The 17,806-nt window shown below is 39.4% G+C and overlaps 1 protein-coding gene across 1 annotated transcript in view; it reads left to right on the forward strand.

Moving 5' to 3' along the window:
- ttll5 (tubulin tyrosine ligase-like family, member 5) overlaps window positions 1–17,806 on the forward strand; it is a 241,876-nt gene that overhangs the window by 127,021 nt on the left and 97,049 nt on the right. Inside the window, exons 21-26 of the mRNA XM_079833468.1 lie at window positions 2,569–2,686; window positions 5,310–5,456; window positions 7,564–7,658; window positions 7,733–7,854; window positions 13,324–13,911; window positions 16,138–16,325. Coding sequence (XP_079689594.1) covers window positions 2,569–2,686; window positions 5,310–5,456; window positions 7,564–7,658; window positions 7,733–7,854; window positions 13,324–13,911; window positions 16,138–16,325 — 1,258 coding nt within the window. The remainder of the gene's footprint in view (window positions 1–2,568; window positions 2,687–5,309; window positions 5,457–7,563; window positions 7,659–7,732; window positions 7,855–13,323; window positions 13,912–16,137; window positions 16,326–17,806) is intronic.

Below are 17,806 nucleotides of genomic sequence, written 5' to 3' on the forward strand. Positions count from 1 at the left end.
TGCTCGTGCAGGAGGGCTTTGTTCCAGTATATTTGAAGAGCTTGAATCGTTTCTCCATTCTCAACCCCACACACACACACACATTTGCATCTGCTTAAAGCGAGTCTGGCCGCGCCATGGTGTCCTTTTCATCCAGTCCGTCTAATTCACACAGGAAGTGGATTCCTCCTGCGCCGGCCAATCCGGCGCTTCAACCCTGACCTCGGCGTAGAGCGGCTCGCTCTCATTGGCCGCCTAATTGCTGGAGTCAGACTGTCTTTCCTTTGTTTAACATTTTGCAGGAGTCCTGGAAGCGGTTGAAACATATTCCCTCCCCCTTCACGTTATGCAATAGCCCTACAAAAATATTTAGACCTGCTCTTTTCATACGCTGACATTAATGAGTATTACATTCTCCTGTCTAAAGTGCTATAAAGATTCCAGTTTCCTCTCCACTCGCAGTCCGAGAGCCTGAATTGTAATTTGAGCGAGGAATTATAATGACATGTCTGAGTTTGTAGAAATTCCTTTATGCCTGCCAGGGCCGAGGAAGGGGCCGTTACAGTACAGTATATCATTGTTTACGCGTGGCGGCTTTTTCCGAAACATTTCTTCTCCGTTTCGTCACACTTTTCTTGCTTATCTTCTCGGCGTTCGGAGCATGTAAATAGCTCACGGTTGTTGGAGCAGCGTGAGCGAGATCCGTCAGATCTGCGTATGTTGTGATGTGTGCGGTAACATGCGCTCGGCACAACGACACGATTGGCTGAAGTCGAAAATGTGGCTTTTGAATTAACCTGAATATGTACACCAGCTTACAATAATATACAATATCTCACAATCTAAAGTCTTATTTGACCCTAAGGTCTCTAAATGACCTGTCTCACGCAATCTCATCAGCTTTATTAGTTCATCTGTCAGTCATCATTGCATTATATGTTTGAAAACTAAGCATTAAATATCATCTTACGAAGACTTATTATTGACAGATATTGATATTTATATGCTTTTTATGTTAGTATCTGCTAAACTATTATAACAATCACATTGATTTTTGTCCATTTTAATATCAGTATCTGCAGCAAATTACATATTTTTGCTATATTTATATATATATATATATATATATATATATATATATATATATATATATATATATATATATATATACACCGATCAGGTAAAGTGAATAACACTGATGATCTCTTCATCACTGGATATATTAGGCAGCAAGTGAACATTGTGTCCTCAAAGTTGATGTGTTAGAAGCAGGAAAAATGGGCAAGCGTAAGGATTTGAGCGAGTTTGGCCAAATTTCAGGAATGCTTTGAGGAGCACAACGAGTTTGAGTCCAGATTCTCCAGATCTCAATCCAATCGAGCGTCTGTGGGATGAGCTGAACAAACAAGTCCGATCCATGGAGGCTCCGCCTCGCAACTTACAGGACTTAAAGGATCTGCTGCTAATATCTTGGTGCCAGATACCACAGCACACCTTCAGGGGTCTAGAGGAGTCCATGCCTCTACGGGTCACGGGAAAAAACACAATATTAGGGAGGTCGTAATTTTAGCGTAATAATAATAAATGTTTTAAATTTGTTATACTTAATAAATGTGACTTATTTTATCGACCATAGAGACGGAGCGTATTTAGGCCACGCCCACACCGGGGGGGGGCAATCGAACGCTCTCCATTGACTTTGCATTGTGTGAGGCAGCATCCTTGTCATTTCAGACTTATAACAAAAAACAGAACAATGTCTAAAAGCTGATATGTGACAAAGTGTACAGCAAACAAGCTAAAAAACACAGAAATTAGTTTTTATAAGCTGTCGACCCAAAAAAACGAGAGTTTAAGGAGACAAAAGTGGATAAAGGCAGTAAAACGTGACGCTTCAGCTGAAGAATGGGGACATTTTGGGATCCTGACACTCAGTATGCCTCAATATGTGTATGTGTGCAGTAAACATGTTGTCACTGTTAAGTCAAATATCCAAATGTCAGTTTTATATGTTATTTTTCCTGTCTCTGATGACGTTCTCCTCTAGTGTGTGCACTTCTCAGTGTAATATAACGTGTCTCAATGGCCTGTATCCACTTTTTTGTCCTTAAACGCTCGTTTTTTGGGTCAATAGCTTATAAAAACGTCTGGGTTTTTGGTTGTGGGTTTTGTTTAGCTTGTTTGCTGTACACTTTGTCACATATCAGCTTTTAGACATTGTTCTGTTTTTTGTTATAAGTCCGAAATGACAAGGATGCAGCCTCACGCAATGCAAAGTCAATGGAGAGCGTTGGATTGTTTCCCCCCCGGTGGGCGTGGCCTTCAGATTATGACGCGTGTCGCTCTGTCTCTGTGGTGAATGAACAATTAATTTCCCAGAATGCTCCAATTCACCCAAAAATCTTCAAAGTGGAGCCAAACAACAGGTTTTCAAGATGGAGAGCGTAAGGCTGAAGAGTGTAATTTAATGAAATGTTTTCCGAACATTCCCGTCATTTCTTATAGTTTCCTCTGCATATTGAACTGGAATAAAACATCCTCTCAGTTTCTTCTGCTCTGTAATGCTCTCTTGTTCTCTCTCTCCTACAGTAAAGTCCAAGCCCGCATGGCCTTCTCCTCTTACCTGCAGCGGGTGCAGCTGCGGCTGCTGAGCGAGAGCAGAGCCGCCCCAAGCCCGGCCTGGACACAGAAGGAGCACCATCAGATGGTACACCAGGTCTTCATTCATTCAACTTATCAGAAACGGACAAATATAACCATTTGACAGTTGACCTATCGGTAAGCCCCGCCCCCCTTAGTTACTGTTGCTAACTCGGACAAACAAACGGAGTTGCTATATCTTACAATGACAGCTGTCAGTGTGAAAACCGCATCCTGAGATGTGTTTGGACACAGAATGTAGCGTATACCCCGTCCGAATGATGGACAAACTTTACTGATGGTTTATCAAGTTTATTATGTCCTTTTTCACTCCAAAAAATCATCGTAAGAGCTGAACAAACAAAGCATAAGAAGTGCGCATTAACGTCTCATTCACAAACTCTCTCTCTCTGTGGCATTACCATTAACACACACAGCAAATTACACAAAAACACTCACAGTAAACAAACATACACACTGAGCTTATGACTTTTCGGGGGTGCAGTTAATAACTGGGAAACTTTGTATCTGCAAAACAACTCCGTAAACTCTTCCTTTCACTACCTGTAGACTATAATACCCATCCAAATAGGAGAAAATGTAGAGCTTAAACATATCTAAAATTAAATTAATTTACATATAACCAGTTTAATATGGAGAGGCACTGAAATGTGTTTTTGGCCTACAGTGTTACATGACGTGAGAACAGTTAGTTATTTCGGTTTGTATGTTAGCAGGGACTTTAATCGTAACTTAACGAGAGTTTGACAAACAGAAAATCCTCTCAGGACCTGGAGTCAGTGCTACAGTTCCTCAGGCACGACATTTGAGCATTTGTGTAGCATAAACGCCATCAAACCGATGAGAGCTTCGGATTTTCCAATGTTTCTCTATGGCGCTGAAACCTAAAGATCCCAGCGCAACTGATACTCAACTGTCATTGGCTCATCTGCGTTCGAGGGGAGGGGCTTACCGACAGGTCAATTGTAGGATTAGCTTCCTCCAAAAATGAGCATTCAGTTTGACCGGCGTCGATTCTCGAGTTGTCAGAAATGCTGGTTGACCTATGATGTTTTTCTTCTGAACATGTAATGAACATGTATGCAAATTTTCAACACTCTGATTTGTTCTGAAAGGTGCATTCATTATGTATAGTTTATTCAAATGTTTTAGTTGTATAAATGTTAAAGGTTGACCGTTTTTTCCCTCATAGAGTGATTTTTGGTGAATTGTATTGAATCCAATTAGGGTCAATTTGACCCGCACCATAAAAAAGGCTTCAAGATTCAAGTTGCCCCTTTTCCATACAGTACATTTGCAGTTCCCAAAAAAATGGCACAAAAAATCACTATAAAAGCACTAAACAATGCTAAAGGAGAACCGTTAACCTTAAAGGACTGTTCCAACTCCCCTAGAGTTAAACAGTTTAGCATAGCTTAGCATAGATCATTGAATCTGATTAGACCGTTAGCATCTCGCTCAAAAAATGACCAGAGTTTCGATATTTGTCCTGTTTAAAACTTGACTCTTCTGTAGTTACATTGTGTACTAAGACAGACGGAAAATGAGAAGTTGTGATTTTCTAGGCCGATATGGCAGGAACTATTCTCTCATTCCTGCGTAATAATCAAGAGCTGTGAGCCGTCCCATGAGTGCAGCGGCGCAGTGATATTACACAGCGCCTGAAAATAGTCCCCGGCACGCTCCCTGAACTACACAAGAGTCACGTTTTAAACAGGAAAAATATCAAAACTCATTGGTCATTTTTGACGGAGATGCTAACGGTCTAATCAGATTCAATGATCTATGCTAAGCTATGCTAAAAGTGCTACTGCTAGACCCGGAGATCGGCTGAATGGATTCAAAAACGGTCAAACTCAACTGTTTAACTCTAGAGGAGACGGAAAATGAGTGAAAAAGTGCCGTGTTCCTTTAACATTTACCAGCCCATGTCTTAATCACACCCTCAGGATGCAGGTTTGCTTTATAATAGCAACACGCGACTTTATATCAAAGCAAAGCAAATGCTTAAATTACAGCTTTTTCAAGATTCAATGAGATCAAATTGAGGTAAACCGCAGCAAAAGGTCAAGTGTCACGTCTCACACGCTTCATGAGACACCTGGTCCTGCTCAGCATAGATATACATAATAAAGGCTAGATGTCTTACGGCGGAGTCTCTAACTGGCGGCCATCTTGTCTCAGGCGAGCTTTCTGGCGGCTCCTGATGTAAGGCGAGTGATCTGAACACAAATACTCTTATCTCACTGAAATCTGGACGGATTTACAAATGGTTTGGCTTCTTACAAACGTTATTAACGTGGCTATAATTATGGATGCTTGAACAAATTATGAATAATTATTCATAAGTATGCAGTGTCATGACTACATCTCTGATGTTTATAACAAACCAAACAGTTTGAAAATCGGAAAATTGAGCAAGTTATGGTTATTTAAAAAGCGTAAGCACCATTAAAACACAATGTTAGGAGTGAGCGAGCTGACTGTGACAAGATGGCCGCCAGGTGTGGACGTCAACCTCCATTGGCCATTAGCGCGGACGAGACATCTAGCCTTTATTATGGATATCTATGCTGCTCACTGGCATGTTTCTCAGTGTATCTGATATGTCCGTTTATGAATGCGAGTGCCTAAAGCGTGTGTGCTGTTGGCTGTGTGTGATTCTGCAGGATCTGGTTGTTCGTTTCCTGGAGAGAGCGAGTGTTAACCTCCATCAGGATGTGTGTGTGGATCTGCCCAGCCATCAGCTCAGCCTACAGGACCAGCAGCGCATCCTCTCCCACCAGCTGGGCCACTTCATACGCCTCTATAATGAGGTTAGTGCAGATGAGACCATAGAGACCACAGCAGCCACACAAACGTCCAGTGTGTTGACCAAAGTGCCCCAGATATGACCTTTCATGTAGTGTGTAATTGAAGCAAAGTTTCAACGGTCACAGTGCAATGCCGTAAAATGACCAGAAGGACTTTACTGGTAAATGGGTCAATGTGTTTGTGTCCGAATTCATTATTTTCCGATAAATAAAGCATTTTAGTAAATACATGTCATATATCAAATTGATCTACAATATCTCCTTTATAAGAAACCCTTTTCATTTTTTGAGTTGTGATGTTTGAAAGACCAAAAATGTCAGGGTGTTGAACGTACAAGCAGAACACAAAGGTTCATTTTCTCAGTTAAATTCTTAAATGCATCTATCCATCATAAAAGTGCATCTATCCATCATAAAAGTGCATCTATCCATCATAAAAGTGTATCTATCCATCATAAAAGTGTATCTATCATCATAAAAGTGTATCTATCATCATAAAAGTGTATCTATCATCATAAAAGTGTATCTATCCATCATAAAAATGCATCCATCCGTCATAAAAATGCATCCATCCATTATATAACTGCTCCACACGGCTCCAGGGGGGTAAATAAAGGCCTTCTGAAGCTAAGTTGCGCATAATATGGATATTTATGGTAATATATTAAATATGGATATTTTTCTTACACAAATGCGCCACTTCGCTTCAGAATGCCTTTATTAACCCTCGGAGCAGTGTGGAGTAGTTTTATGATGGATAGATGCACAAAACCTTTTATCTATCCATCATAAAGTGCATCCATCCATCATAAAAGTGCATCTATCCATCATAAAAGTGCATCTGTCCATCATAAAAGTGGATCTATCCTTCATAAAAGTGCATCTATCCATCATAAAAGAGCATCTATCCATCATAAAAGTGCATCTGTCCATCATAAAAGTGTATCTATCCATCATAAAAGTGTATCTATCATCATAAAAATGCATCTATCCATCATAAAAGTGTATCTATCCATCATAAAAGTGCATCTATCCATCATAAAAGAGCATCTATCCATCATAAAAGAGCATCTATCCATCATAAAAGAGCATCTGTCCATCATAAAAGTGCATCTATCCATCATAAAAGTGCATCTATCCATCATAAAAGTGCATCTATCCATCATAAAAGAGCATCTATCCATCATAAAAGAGCATCTATCCATCATAAAAGTGTATCTATCCATCATAAAAGTGCATCTATCCATCATAAAAGAGCATCTATCCATCATAAAAGAGCATCTGTCCATCATAAAAGTGCATCTATCCATCATAAAAGTGCATCTATCCATCATAAAAGAGCATCTATCCATCATAAAAGAGCATCTATCCATCATAAAAGAGCATCTATCCATCATAAAAGAGCATCTATCCATCATAAAAGAGCATCTGTCCATCATAAAAGTGCATCTATCCATCATAAAAGTGCATCTATCCATCATAAAAGTGCATCTATCCATCATAAAAGAGCATCTATCCATCATAAAAGTGCATCTATCCATCATAAAAGTGTATCTATCCATCATAAAAGTGTATCTATCATCATAAAAGTGTATCTATCATCATAAAAGTGTATCTATCCATCATAAAAATGCATCCATCCGTCATAAAAATGCATCCATCCGTCATAAAAGTGCATCTATCCATTATATAACTGCTCCACACGGCTCCAGGGGGGTTAATAAAGGCCTTCTGAAGCTAAGTTGCGCATAATATGGATATTTATGGTAATATATTAAATATGGATATTTTTCTTACACAAATGCGCCACTTCGCTTCAGAATGCCTTTATTAACCCTCGGAGCAGTGTGGAGTAGTTTTATGATGGATAGATGCACAAAACCTTTTATGGACTTGCCATTATAAAGCTTGGAAGAGTCAGGACATTTTTAATATAACTCTGATTGTATTTAAATCAGAGGGCCTAAACAGAGTAGAAAGGGTTGTTTTTTGTGTGTTTTTCTGTGAAAAAAAAGGTAGTATCATCGTAAGTGGACCTCAGGGAACTGTATAAAATAAAACAAATGCACAGCACGACCTCTTTAACTCAACTGTGTTTAATAACCCTCAGGAAACCCAGCAAATGGTGGAGAGTTTGGGCAGGACTCCAGATGAAGATCGCTGCGTCAACTCAAATGTTTTCCAGGAGTTTATTCTGGAGGCGAGGTTGGTGAACACATCCACAGCGCAGTACGGAGAACGAGTGCTTTTTCAGTGGCCATTTCTGCCTTCTCTTCCAGTGAAAGTGACTTGGAGGAAGTCCTGACGTTCTACACGCACAAGAATAAGTCGGCCAGTGTGTTTCTGGGCTCAAAGTGTCAGGGCAGCCGAGTCAAGAGGAGCAGTGATGAGGACAGAGAGTGTGAGTGACGTTCCTCCTGTTTTACACGCCACATGCCATCAGCCACGCCTGAAGGATGACACAACACATGCTTCAATAGCAGATGGTGGTCTTAAAGGGATAGATCACCGGAAAACGACAATCTGCCATCATTTACTCACCCTCACGTCACAATTTAAGATTTATAGACTATATTATATATTAGGGCTGTCAGAAGATTAATCGCGTTTAAAAGTTTAAAATAAAAGTTTGTTTACATAATATATGTGTGTGTACTCTGTTAATTATTATTTATATATAAATACACACACAAGCATGTATATATTTAAGAAAGAAATATCATTTTTATATATAAAACATTTATATTTATATATATTATAGATTATATAAATGTATATACATGCAAATATTTCTTAAATATATACATGAATGTGTGTGTATTTATATATAAATAATAATTAACAGAGTACACACACATATATTATGTAAACACAAACTTTTATTTTGGATGAGATTAATCTTTTGACAGCCCTATTATATACACAATGTAAGATATTTTATCTAAGTTTTGGTTACCTGTGCTGTGTCCCATTTCGCATACTATCCGTCCTAAATACTATTCAAAAATAGAATTAGTTTGTCCCAAATCGTAGTAAAAAGGTTTACTATTTCCGGTCTGAACTCGAAGTGCAGATCCGTACACACTCGAACGGCTGATATTGCCCACAACCCATTGCGAGTTGGACGAGGATTCGATTAGAACTACAAACACGGATAAAAAGTGTTAAAAAAACTACAAACATGGCGGATGTGCGAGTCCGGCGGTTAAGTAGACAGGTTTAGATTAATGGGCTTGAGTGATCCTGACCGAAAGATATTTATTCAGTGTAATCCACATTATATTTCACCTGCAGCCGCATTGAGAACTTCTGTAATGATACGTTTGGCCATTAACTTTTAAATGCATCTTTATATTTAAACTGCAAATACATGAGGAGAGTCTCTGCATTAACCCTTAAAGCTCCACTGTGTGATATTTTCCCCCATCTAGTGGTGAACCTGTATATGACCATCCAGTGAATATTAGTTTCTGTTCCTCTCAATTCCGATTTTATCTCTACGGTGGCCGATTTAGTCCAAGATTAACATGGCTTCCAGTTCGACCTCGTCCACATTGGACACGGAGCCATCGAGTGTTAAAACGCCAAAGGCCAAGCTTGAATTCACGGGTTTGTCCCTCTTTGGCTAATGTACTTTCAAGATGGAGGGGCAACATGGCGACCGGCATTCAAACCCTCACCCGTATGTATTTACAATGGCATATTATAAACTTACGAGAATATTTTATTACTTGAAAGATGTAAATATACATTAATTAGCACATATATTTTTGAAAGAACTCAGTGTTTTTAGCTAAGAATAAACTAAAAAAGTTACACAGTGTAGCTTTAAAGTCCTAGAACATTTTTGGGGCACCTGACTTGCCTCTACTTTTCTTAGTTTTTCTCACCCATTCTAGCATCAAGTGCCTTATATCATTTTAAACAGGAGAACATGAAGTTTGTTCATTTGAAGTCCCAATTTTACATGTATTTAGTCTGAGAATGGATTAAATTAATAGAATTTTAAGAAAAACGGCAGCAAACGTGGTGTTTTTACTGTGAACTCAAACAGAACTTCATGAAGTTTGGATTTTTTCCTTTAGAAAGTTAGACTTGGTTGTTTTAGACTTCCAGATTAAATTTTGTCTAAATTTAACAAGTTATAGCCATTTATTATATTATTATTCTAGGCGTTTTTGAGTGAAAACAGGTGTATTTTATGTACTGACAATGTATTTGTATCCAAAAAAAGTTCAGGGAGTGAAGTAAATAGACAGATTGTTATATAATAACAAAACACTGAAACAGTGTAAAACAAATAGAGAAATACACTGACTTTAGTGTGCTGTGAGAGAGTGCTCTGTCTGCATTTTAATGCACGCAAATACACACACACTTTCACGTTGTGAGAAACTTGATTGGTGGTTCAAAACATGGTTCGAAAGAGCAAACACTGTTTATTGGTTGAGTTGATGACAGTTTCAATGAATCTGGGCACGGGAGGGGTGGGGCTAATGATCAACAATCGGTTCGGTTTGGCTCAGGGGAACAACCCACATGCGTTTCCTTGACGAATCAATGGACTTTTAAACTGATTGCAGTGCTCCATGTAAACGCACCTAATGCTGCAGATTTTGATGACGCTTCCATGCTCCCTACGGGACCTCTGAATAATCAATCGCGAGAAATGTGATACTTTTGAAAAGCTGAGATTCTCCTCTTTATGGTGCATTTTACAGCATACAGATTGGATTAGCGGTTTAAAAGTTATGAAACATTTTTGAACAATAGTTATTTTTAGCCGCGGGCGGCTATTTAGGTCTTTAAAGTCCCTGTAAAGGCAATTCTGAGATTTGTTTCTAAACACATTATAAATGTTAGAAATGTATTGCTGAAACACATTACAAAGACTGTGAACTATGAAGTACTGAATTCAGAAGTTAGACAGTTAAACAGTTTTTCACCGTTGCTGTGTTCAGGATTTTCTGGGCGGGGCTTAAACGGTGGCTCGATGATGCACTGGAGCCACTGAGTCTGGCTCCTCCCCTAACACGGTCATAACTAGAGCACATTCGCATCAGTTCGATCGCGAGTTACTGTTAGTTACTGTTAGTTACTATAGTCAACAACTTGCATAACCGCTTACAAAACAAAAGCGATGAAGAAGTGGATTAATTTTGTGAACAGCAACCTTGATGGAGAGCTGAGGATCATCACCGACACCTGCCTCTGCAGTGACTTTACACCGGATCGTTTTACAAACTTCCACCGGAGACAACTGGGATTCACTGATAATCCGCTGCAGAACCGACTATCCCCCGCCCAGGCCTTCATCCTCCCGTCCCGCCGACATCTGGTGCGTCGTGATCATAGACGCTCGTGATCAGTGAGTGTTGTCTTGTGTGCTACTGCCGCTTTCCCGCGAGTGGGCGTGGCTTCAGCGCCGACAGCGGACACACCCCCAGCGTTTGAGAGCAGAGAATGCTGCTCATTTTTTCAAGTTTTTGATAAGCTATTTTATGTACTTCCCGGATTTTTTTATGATTCAAATTTGGCTGGGTGGTTAATAACACATTTATCTGTGGTGTGAGGAACTCAGAACACATGTTTAGTTTTGACTTTACAGGGACTTTAAGAGTTAAAGACCCACAAAGCGTGCTACTACTTTTCTCTCCAATACGGTAGGAAATGAAACTGAATGTGGAGGATTTGAACTGTGATGAGATGATTGGCCGACTGACGCTAGAGGTTGCAGCCTTTATCCTCCTTGTTAGAGCGTCTGACTCTCATGCCGGCGGACCCGGGTTCGAGTCCCGCTTGGAGTTTTGGATTATACCTTCACTTTAGAATGAGCACCAATTTGGGAGTAAATCGCTTGAATGGTGTGTTTAATAGCCATTAATATTTCATTAATTATTCTTATTGAAAAACACAAAAACAGAACAGTAGCTTTTACATTTAGCTTTGAAACTGAATCTTCCGCCGTATATTGTTATTATATTGCTCAGTTCAGTTTTTAATTGTAGCGTCTGTTCTCTAACTGAACTAAATTATTTGTATTACTATAAAACAATCAAAATGATATCGATATGACTGTTTATAGTTTCATACAGCTATATCTATAACGAAAAAACATTTACAAATCTTGACATCATATCCAGGAGATAAGTCAGTAAATTCGAGTAAAATCACAGCTTATCCCGTGCGAATGCGCAAAGCAAAATTCAGATATGGGGAGTCATTTCTAAATCACACGAGCTCCCCAGATAAAACTAATCCCCTGCGAATAGGGCTTTAGTCTTGTGCCAAATGTCCTTGTTAGTTTTAGTCATATTTAGTCATTCACATATCTTTTTTTGTTAGTCACGTTTTAGTCGACTAAAAGTCTCATCATTTTAGTCTAGTTTTAGTCAAAGGAAAACTCAATACATTAGAACTTATTGCACAAATAGTATTTAGTACCAAAAGATCTCCTCAAAATATTCAATAAATATTATTGAACTAAAATATAGGCTATTTATTTTAAAAATAGTTAAGGTGTATGGTCACATTTGACCACCAATGAGTATGAGTGTGAGCAATTATTAAGGAATACCTGAGGGCTAAATACAAGAAAAACATTAACATTAATGTAAACAATGTTGTATCTTCATCACTCTCCGTAATAAAATTACACTGTAAATATGGTTGACGTAATCAATGCACACTGTGCTGTACTGTACTGTACTGCGCCAACTCTTTCCGAATATTTTGAACAGCTGAATATTCATCTCATGATGAAAAAGTAGAGACGATTGTAGACAAAAATGAAGAGAGATTTTATCTTAGTTTTTATTTTATGCAAAACATTTTAGTCTCGTCCTTTTTCGTCAACAGTAATGCATGTTGATTTAGTCTTAGTCAGCGTTTTTGGACATTGGTGCAGTCTCGTCATCGTCATGGAAAGAAAGGTCGTTGACGAACATATTTAGTTTCGTCTCGTCTGACGAAATGAACACTACACACTCCAGATGTTTGCAGGGTTCCCACTCGTCCTGGAAAACCTTGAAAACTTGGAAAATTGATGACAAATTTTCCAGTCCTGGAAAACACATGGAAAATTAGAGAAAATGTCAAATGTCCTGGAAAATCTTTTTGTTGTCTGGGAAAATTCTTTGAAAAAAAGTTATTTCTTTAGCCGAGTATAAAGAGTTTATCGCTGGCCCAAACAATTAGAGCTAGTTGCAGAAAGCACATGTTCAGGAACGCTGAGTTTGATGTAGTATTTGAATAATGATGTTTAATAGCTAATGCTATAACTGCTCAAATGAATGCAGTGAATGTTAACTCGTAAGCTGCTAACTAATCACGTCATTTTGATATAAAGTCAGAATTGCGAGAAATAGTCTTTTCTTCACAATTGACTTTTTTGCGGAGTTGCGAGTTTATATCTTGCACTTCTGACTTCTTTTCTCAGAATTGTGAGATCTAAACTGCAATTGCAAGTTATAAAGTCAAATTCTGAGGGAAAAAAAAAATTGCAACAATTTTCGCGTTTATATCACAAATATGTAAACTCGCAATTGCGAGAAAGTCAGAATAGCGAGATAAAGTCACAATTACCTTTTCTTATTCTGTGGTGTAAACAAGCTTCCACAGTCATAATGTATGATTAAGAGCTCATATTGAAAAATGCTGGATTGTTAGTAATGGCATTAAACTGTACGGCTTTTAAAGACTTGGAAAGCAATATTTGGCATGATCCTTGTCTTTTATTCCCGCCGTAGTAAAATTGAAAATGTCCTGGAAAAGGACTGGAAAATGGTTGCTGAAAAAGAGTGGGAACCCTGGTTTGTTTTAGCAGGATGTAATAATGAACTGCTACTAACGCTCTGTCTTTTTCCTGAAGCATCTGCATGTGTCAGCATTGGCGCCTCTGCTGGTTTGGAGAATGCAGAATCCATCAGCAAAACCCAAATAACTGACAGTACCGCAACTCTGACGGGAGACTCTAATGTAACCCAGAGCACGGAAAACTGTAGCGCAACGAAACACGGTAACAAAAGCAAATGCAGCTCATTGCAAAATGGACACATCAGAAACAAAAGGCAAAGTGTAGACGGAAGCGTTATTGAAGTGCCGCCCAGTGCTTCGACTGCCCCTGATCAGATGTGGCGAGATGAGCCAAGCAAGAATCACACTTCTGTGGTCAGAAACAGGAAAGCTCTGTCAAAAACAACACACTCTCCAGCTTTAGACTGTGGACAGATTGTGCTACAGCACTGCCCCCTACTGTCAGCCCCAGAACCGCCACCTTACGTCCAGCCGCCCCCACACCCATTGGCCAACACCTCCTCCAGCGCCACATGGGCCGCTGCACGGAACCAGCCCACTGGACCAGCCCTCGCCCACCACACCCATCCTGCCTCCGCCAACGCCTTCATGCCTAAAGCGCTGTCCAGCCACAGATCGTCCCGCCCGTCCTCTGCAGGACACGGTAAACTTAGCAGAGGTTAAAGGGTTAGTTCACCCAAAAATGTAAATTCTGTCATTAATGACTGACCCTCATGTGGTTGGACACCCGTCAGACCTCCGTTCATCTTCAGACGCAAATGAAGATATTTTAGTGTAAATCTGATGCTCTGAAAGGCCTCCATTGGCTCAACTTTACACTCTCAAGACCCTTAAAAGACACTAAAGACGTCGATACAAAGTCCATCTCACTACAGCGGCTCTACAATAACTTTATGAAGCGACGAGAATAGTTTTTGTGCGCAAATAACGACTTATATAGTGATGACGATTTCAAAACACGGCCTCGTGAAGCTTCAAAGCGTTATGAATCAGTGAGTCGAATCATGATTCGGATCGCGTGTCAAACCACCAAACTGCTGAAATTTGGCGATTCAAACTGCTGAATCGACTCACTGATTCATAACACTCCAAACTGCTGATTCGACTCACTGATTCATAACACTCCAAACTGCTGATTCGACTCACTGATTCATAACACTCCAAACTGCTGAATCGACTCACTGATTCATAACGCTTCGAAGCTTCATGAGGCCGTGTTTTGAAATCGTCATCACTATATAAGTCGTTATTTAGGGTTTTTTTTGCGCACAAAAACTATTCTCGTCGCTTCATAAAGTTATTGTAGAGCCGCTGTAGTGAGATGGACTTTGTAATGACGTCTTTAGTGTCTTTTAAGGGTCTTGAGAGTGTAAAGTGCATTGAGCCAATGGAGGCCTTTCAGAGCATCAGCTTTACACTAAAATATCTTCATTTGTGTCTGAAGATGAACGGAGGTCTGACGGGTGTCCAACCACATGAGGGTCAGTCATTAATGACAGAATTTACATTTTTGGGTGAACTAACCCTTTAAACACTACAAAGATTGATAACACACCCCTGAATTGTGTTGAGGAATTAAATCCAGTACTTGTTTCTTATTTATTTTATTTTTTTCAAAAAAAGTGACGTATTCCTTTAAGAATGTTTAGATATATTTGTACTGGAAAACAAGACAAAAATAGACATTAAATAGAGTATTGAATATATTTTTTTCCAATCCTTTGCAAGTTATAGTACTTTTTGTCATTAAATCCTAAACGTTTGACATTTGACTGATTTTGTTATTTTGATATGTGCAGTAAAACTGATGAGCTGATATAATATTGAAAGAAATCTTCATTCTTATTTTGTAAAAAAAACAACTTTATGTGATGGCAGTGTTGGGGGTAACGCATTACAAGTAACTTGAGTTATGTAATCAGATTACTTTTTCAAGTAACTAGTAAAGTAACGCATTACTTTTCAAATTTACAACAAAATATCTGAGTTACTTTTTCACATTAATTTGACTGACAGCTCTCCTGCCCCCATGTTGAGAAAAATAAGTGCAGAGGTGTGTGTGTGTGTGTGTGTGTGTGTGTGTGTGTGTGTGTGTGTGTGTGTGTGTGTGTGTGTGTGTGTGTGAGAACATGAGGGTTATTGTAGTTCTAGACTAAATGTGAGCATTTATTCATCTCACTTGCACAAGAAAGATTCTGTACTCCTCAAAATTACTAAAATCAGTCAAATGCAAAATCAGAGTACTATGCGAACCTCCAATAATTAAATGTTAATTAAAACAAATATTTTTATGCATTTAATCTACCTTTATTGACTAATGTCTTGCTGCTGACCTTCGATGATTCAGTTAACCCATGAGCAAAAATTACTAGATTTTTAGTTTTTATTGGTAAAACGTTTTTCTCCTGCGTCCTATTCTTCCATTATCCAGAATGGCAGCACATTTTTACTTCAGCCTGAGGCTTATTATTTCAATTTTGGTATGAAGAGGTCTTTACATTTGCACAAAAAAAAGACTTTTTTTGCTATTAAAAAACAAAACAAAAAAACAAGCCCAGCCCAGGTGAGAAAAAGTAACGCAAAAGTAACGTAACGCATTATTTTTCTTACAAAAGTAACTAAGTAACTCAATTAGTTACTTTTTAAGGGAGTAACACAATATTGTAATGCTTTACTTTTCAAAGTAACTTTCCCCAACACTGTGTGATGGAGTGTTTTAATGTATATTTAGCATCATCACATATTAGGCCTTTTTTTGCCAATCAGCCGGGCTGTGTGTTCTTCCCCTCCTCCAAATATGAAATGTGATTTGCATCTGTGCACCTGTGGATGATTTTAAAGCACTGGTTTATGTTTGTTTGATTGACAGCTAGTCAGAAGCCCAGTGTGTGTAAGTCCAGGCCTGGTTCTGCTGGTGTGCTGAAAGAGAAGGACTCGCTGACGGCCCAGGCCCAGTCCAACCAGCAGGCCATCGTATCTGCTCTGCGCAAACTGGTGGAGAAGCAGGCGGCTCGCCAGTACAGCACATCCAGCCACATCAGCCTCCTCACGCAACATGTGAGTTACCATTTACACAACAAATACTGTCTGTTCCTCCATCTCAAGCGTTCAAATGTTACAGTCGGAACCAGTTTTGAAGCGTAAAGTCGGGTCGAGCTGGCCGTCGCCATCTTGTCAGCGAATCACTCCCGGATAGCAGAGAATGGGCAAAGAGGCGGGACGTGGGCAGAGCTGAGCTGACGACTAACAGACAGCAGACAAACGCCTTAATTATGCAGGACTTTAAAGGGTTATTTCACCCAAAAATGTAAATTCTGTCATTAATGACTGACCCTCATGTGGTTGGACACCCGTCAGACCTCCGTTCATCTTCAGACACAAATGAAGATATTTTAGTGTAAAGCTGATGCTGAGAAAGGCTTCAGATAGGCCTCCATTGGCATTCAGTACATTTACACTCACAAGACCCATAAAAGGCACTTAAAACATCGTTACAAAGTCCATCTCACCACAGTGACTCTACAATAATTATACGATGCGACAACAATAGTTTTTGTGCGCAAAAAAAAATCAAAATAACGACTTTATTCAACCTCTTCTTGTCTTCCGTGTGTGTCTCCACGACGCATGCGCGAGAATAAGACGCAGATCCGGCGTTCGGGAATCCATGAAATGCACACTTAAGCTCCATTTTGAGAACTACACCGAGACCTAAAGCACGATCAATGTAGAATTCAACAGCTTAGACACGCGCGTCTTCCTCTGCTCGTGAACAAATCTCTTCTGGGTCATGTGTCTGAACGCCGGATCTGCTCATATTCTCGCGCATGCGTCGTGGAGACACACACGGAAGACAAGAACAAGCTGGATAAAGCTGTTATTTTGATTTTTTTTTTGCGCACAAAATCTATTGTCGTCGCATCGTAAAATTATTGTAGAGTCACTGTGGTGAGATGGACTTTGTAACGACGTTTTAAGTGCCTTTTATGGGTCTTGTGAGTGTAAATGTACTGAATGCCAATGGAGGCCTATCTGAAGCCTTTCTCAGCATCAGCTTTACACTAAAATATCTTCATTTGTGTCTGAAGATGAACGGAGGTCTGACGGGTGTCCAACCACATGAGGGTGAGGAATTAATGACAGAATTTTCATTTTTGGGTGAACTAACCCTTTAAGGCTTTATATAATGTAAATAAATGAGTTATGAAATAATCCCCCCCCCTCACAGTCGTCATGAAGGGCAACATTAGCCGTACAGACCAAAAGCACAGTTTGTCCCAGACTGTAAACATGTGTTCTTCTGCTGTAAAGTCGGCCATTTTAACATGAGCTCAATGAGATTCTGCTCCTTCTGGAGTCTGTCTCTAGTGGCCAGTCCATGAACTGCAGTTTAACTCACTTCTGTATCGGCTTCAGGAGAAACTGCGGGAGGAGCCGCTTGGTCGGAACACTTCATTTGGACTGTCTGTGCTGTAAATTAATATATAAAGGAAAGTTTGGGGTCTGTAAGAATAAAAACATTATTTTATTAGGCACGG

The sequence above is a fragment of the Gobio gobio genome (genome assembly GCF_949357685.1).
Source record: "Gobio gobio genome assembly, chromosome: 13".
Lineage (NCBI taxonomy): Eukaryota > Metazoa > Chordata > Actinopteri > Cypriniformes > Gobionidae > Gobio > Gobio gobio.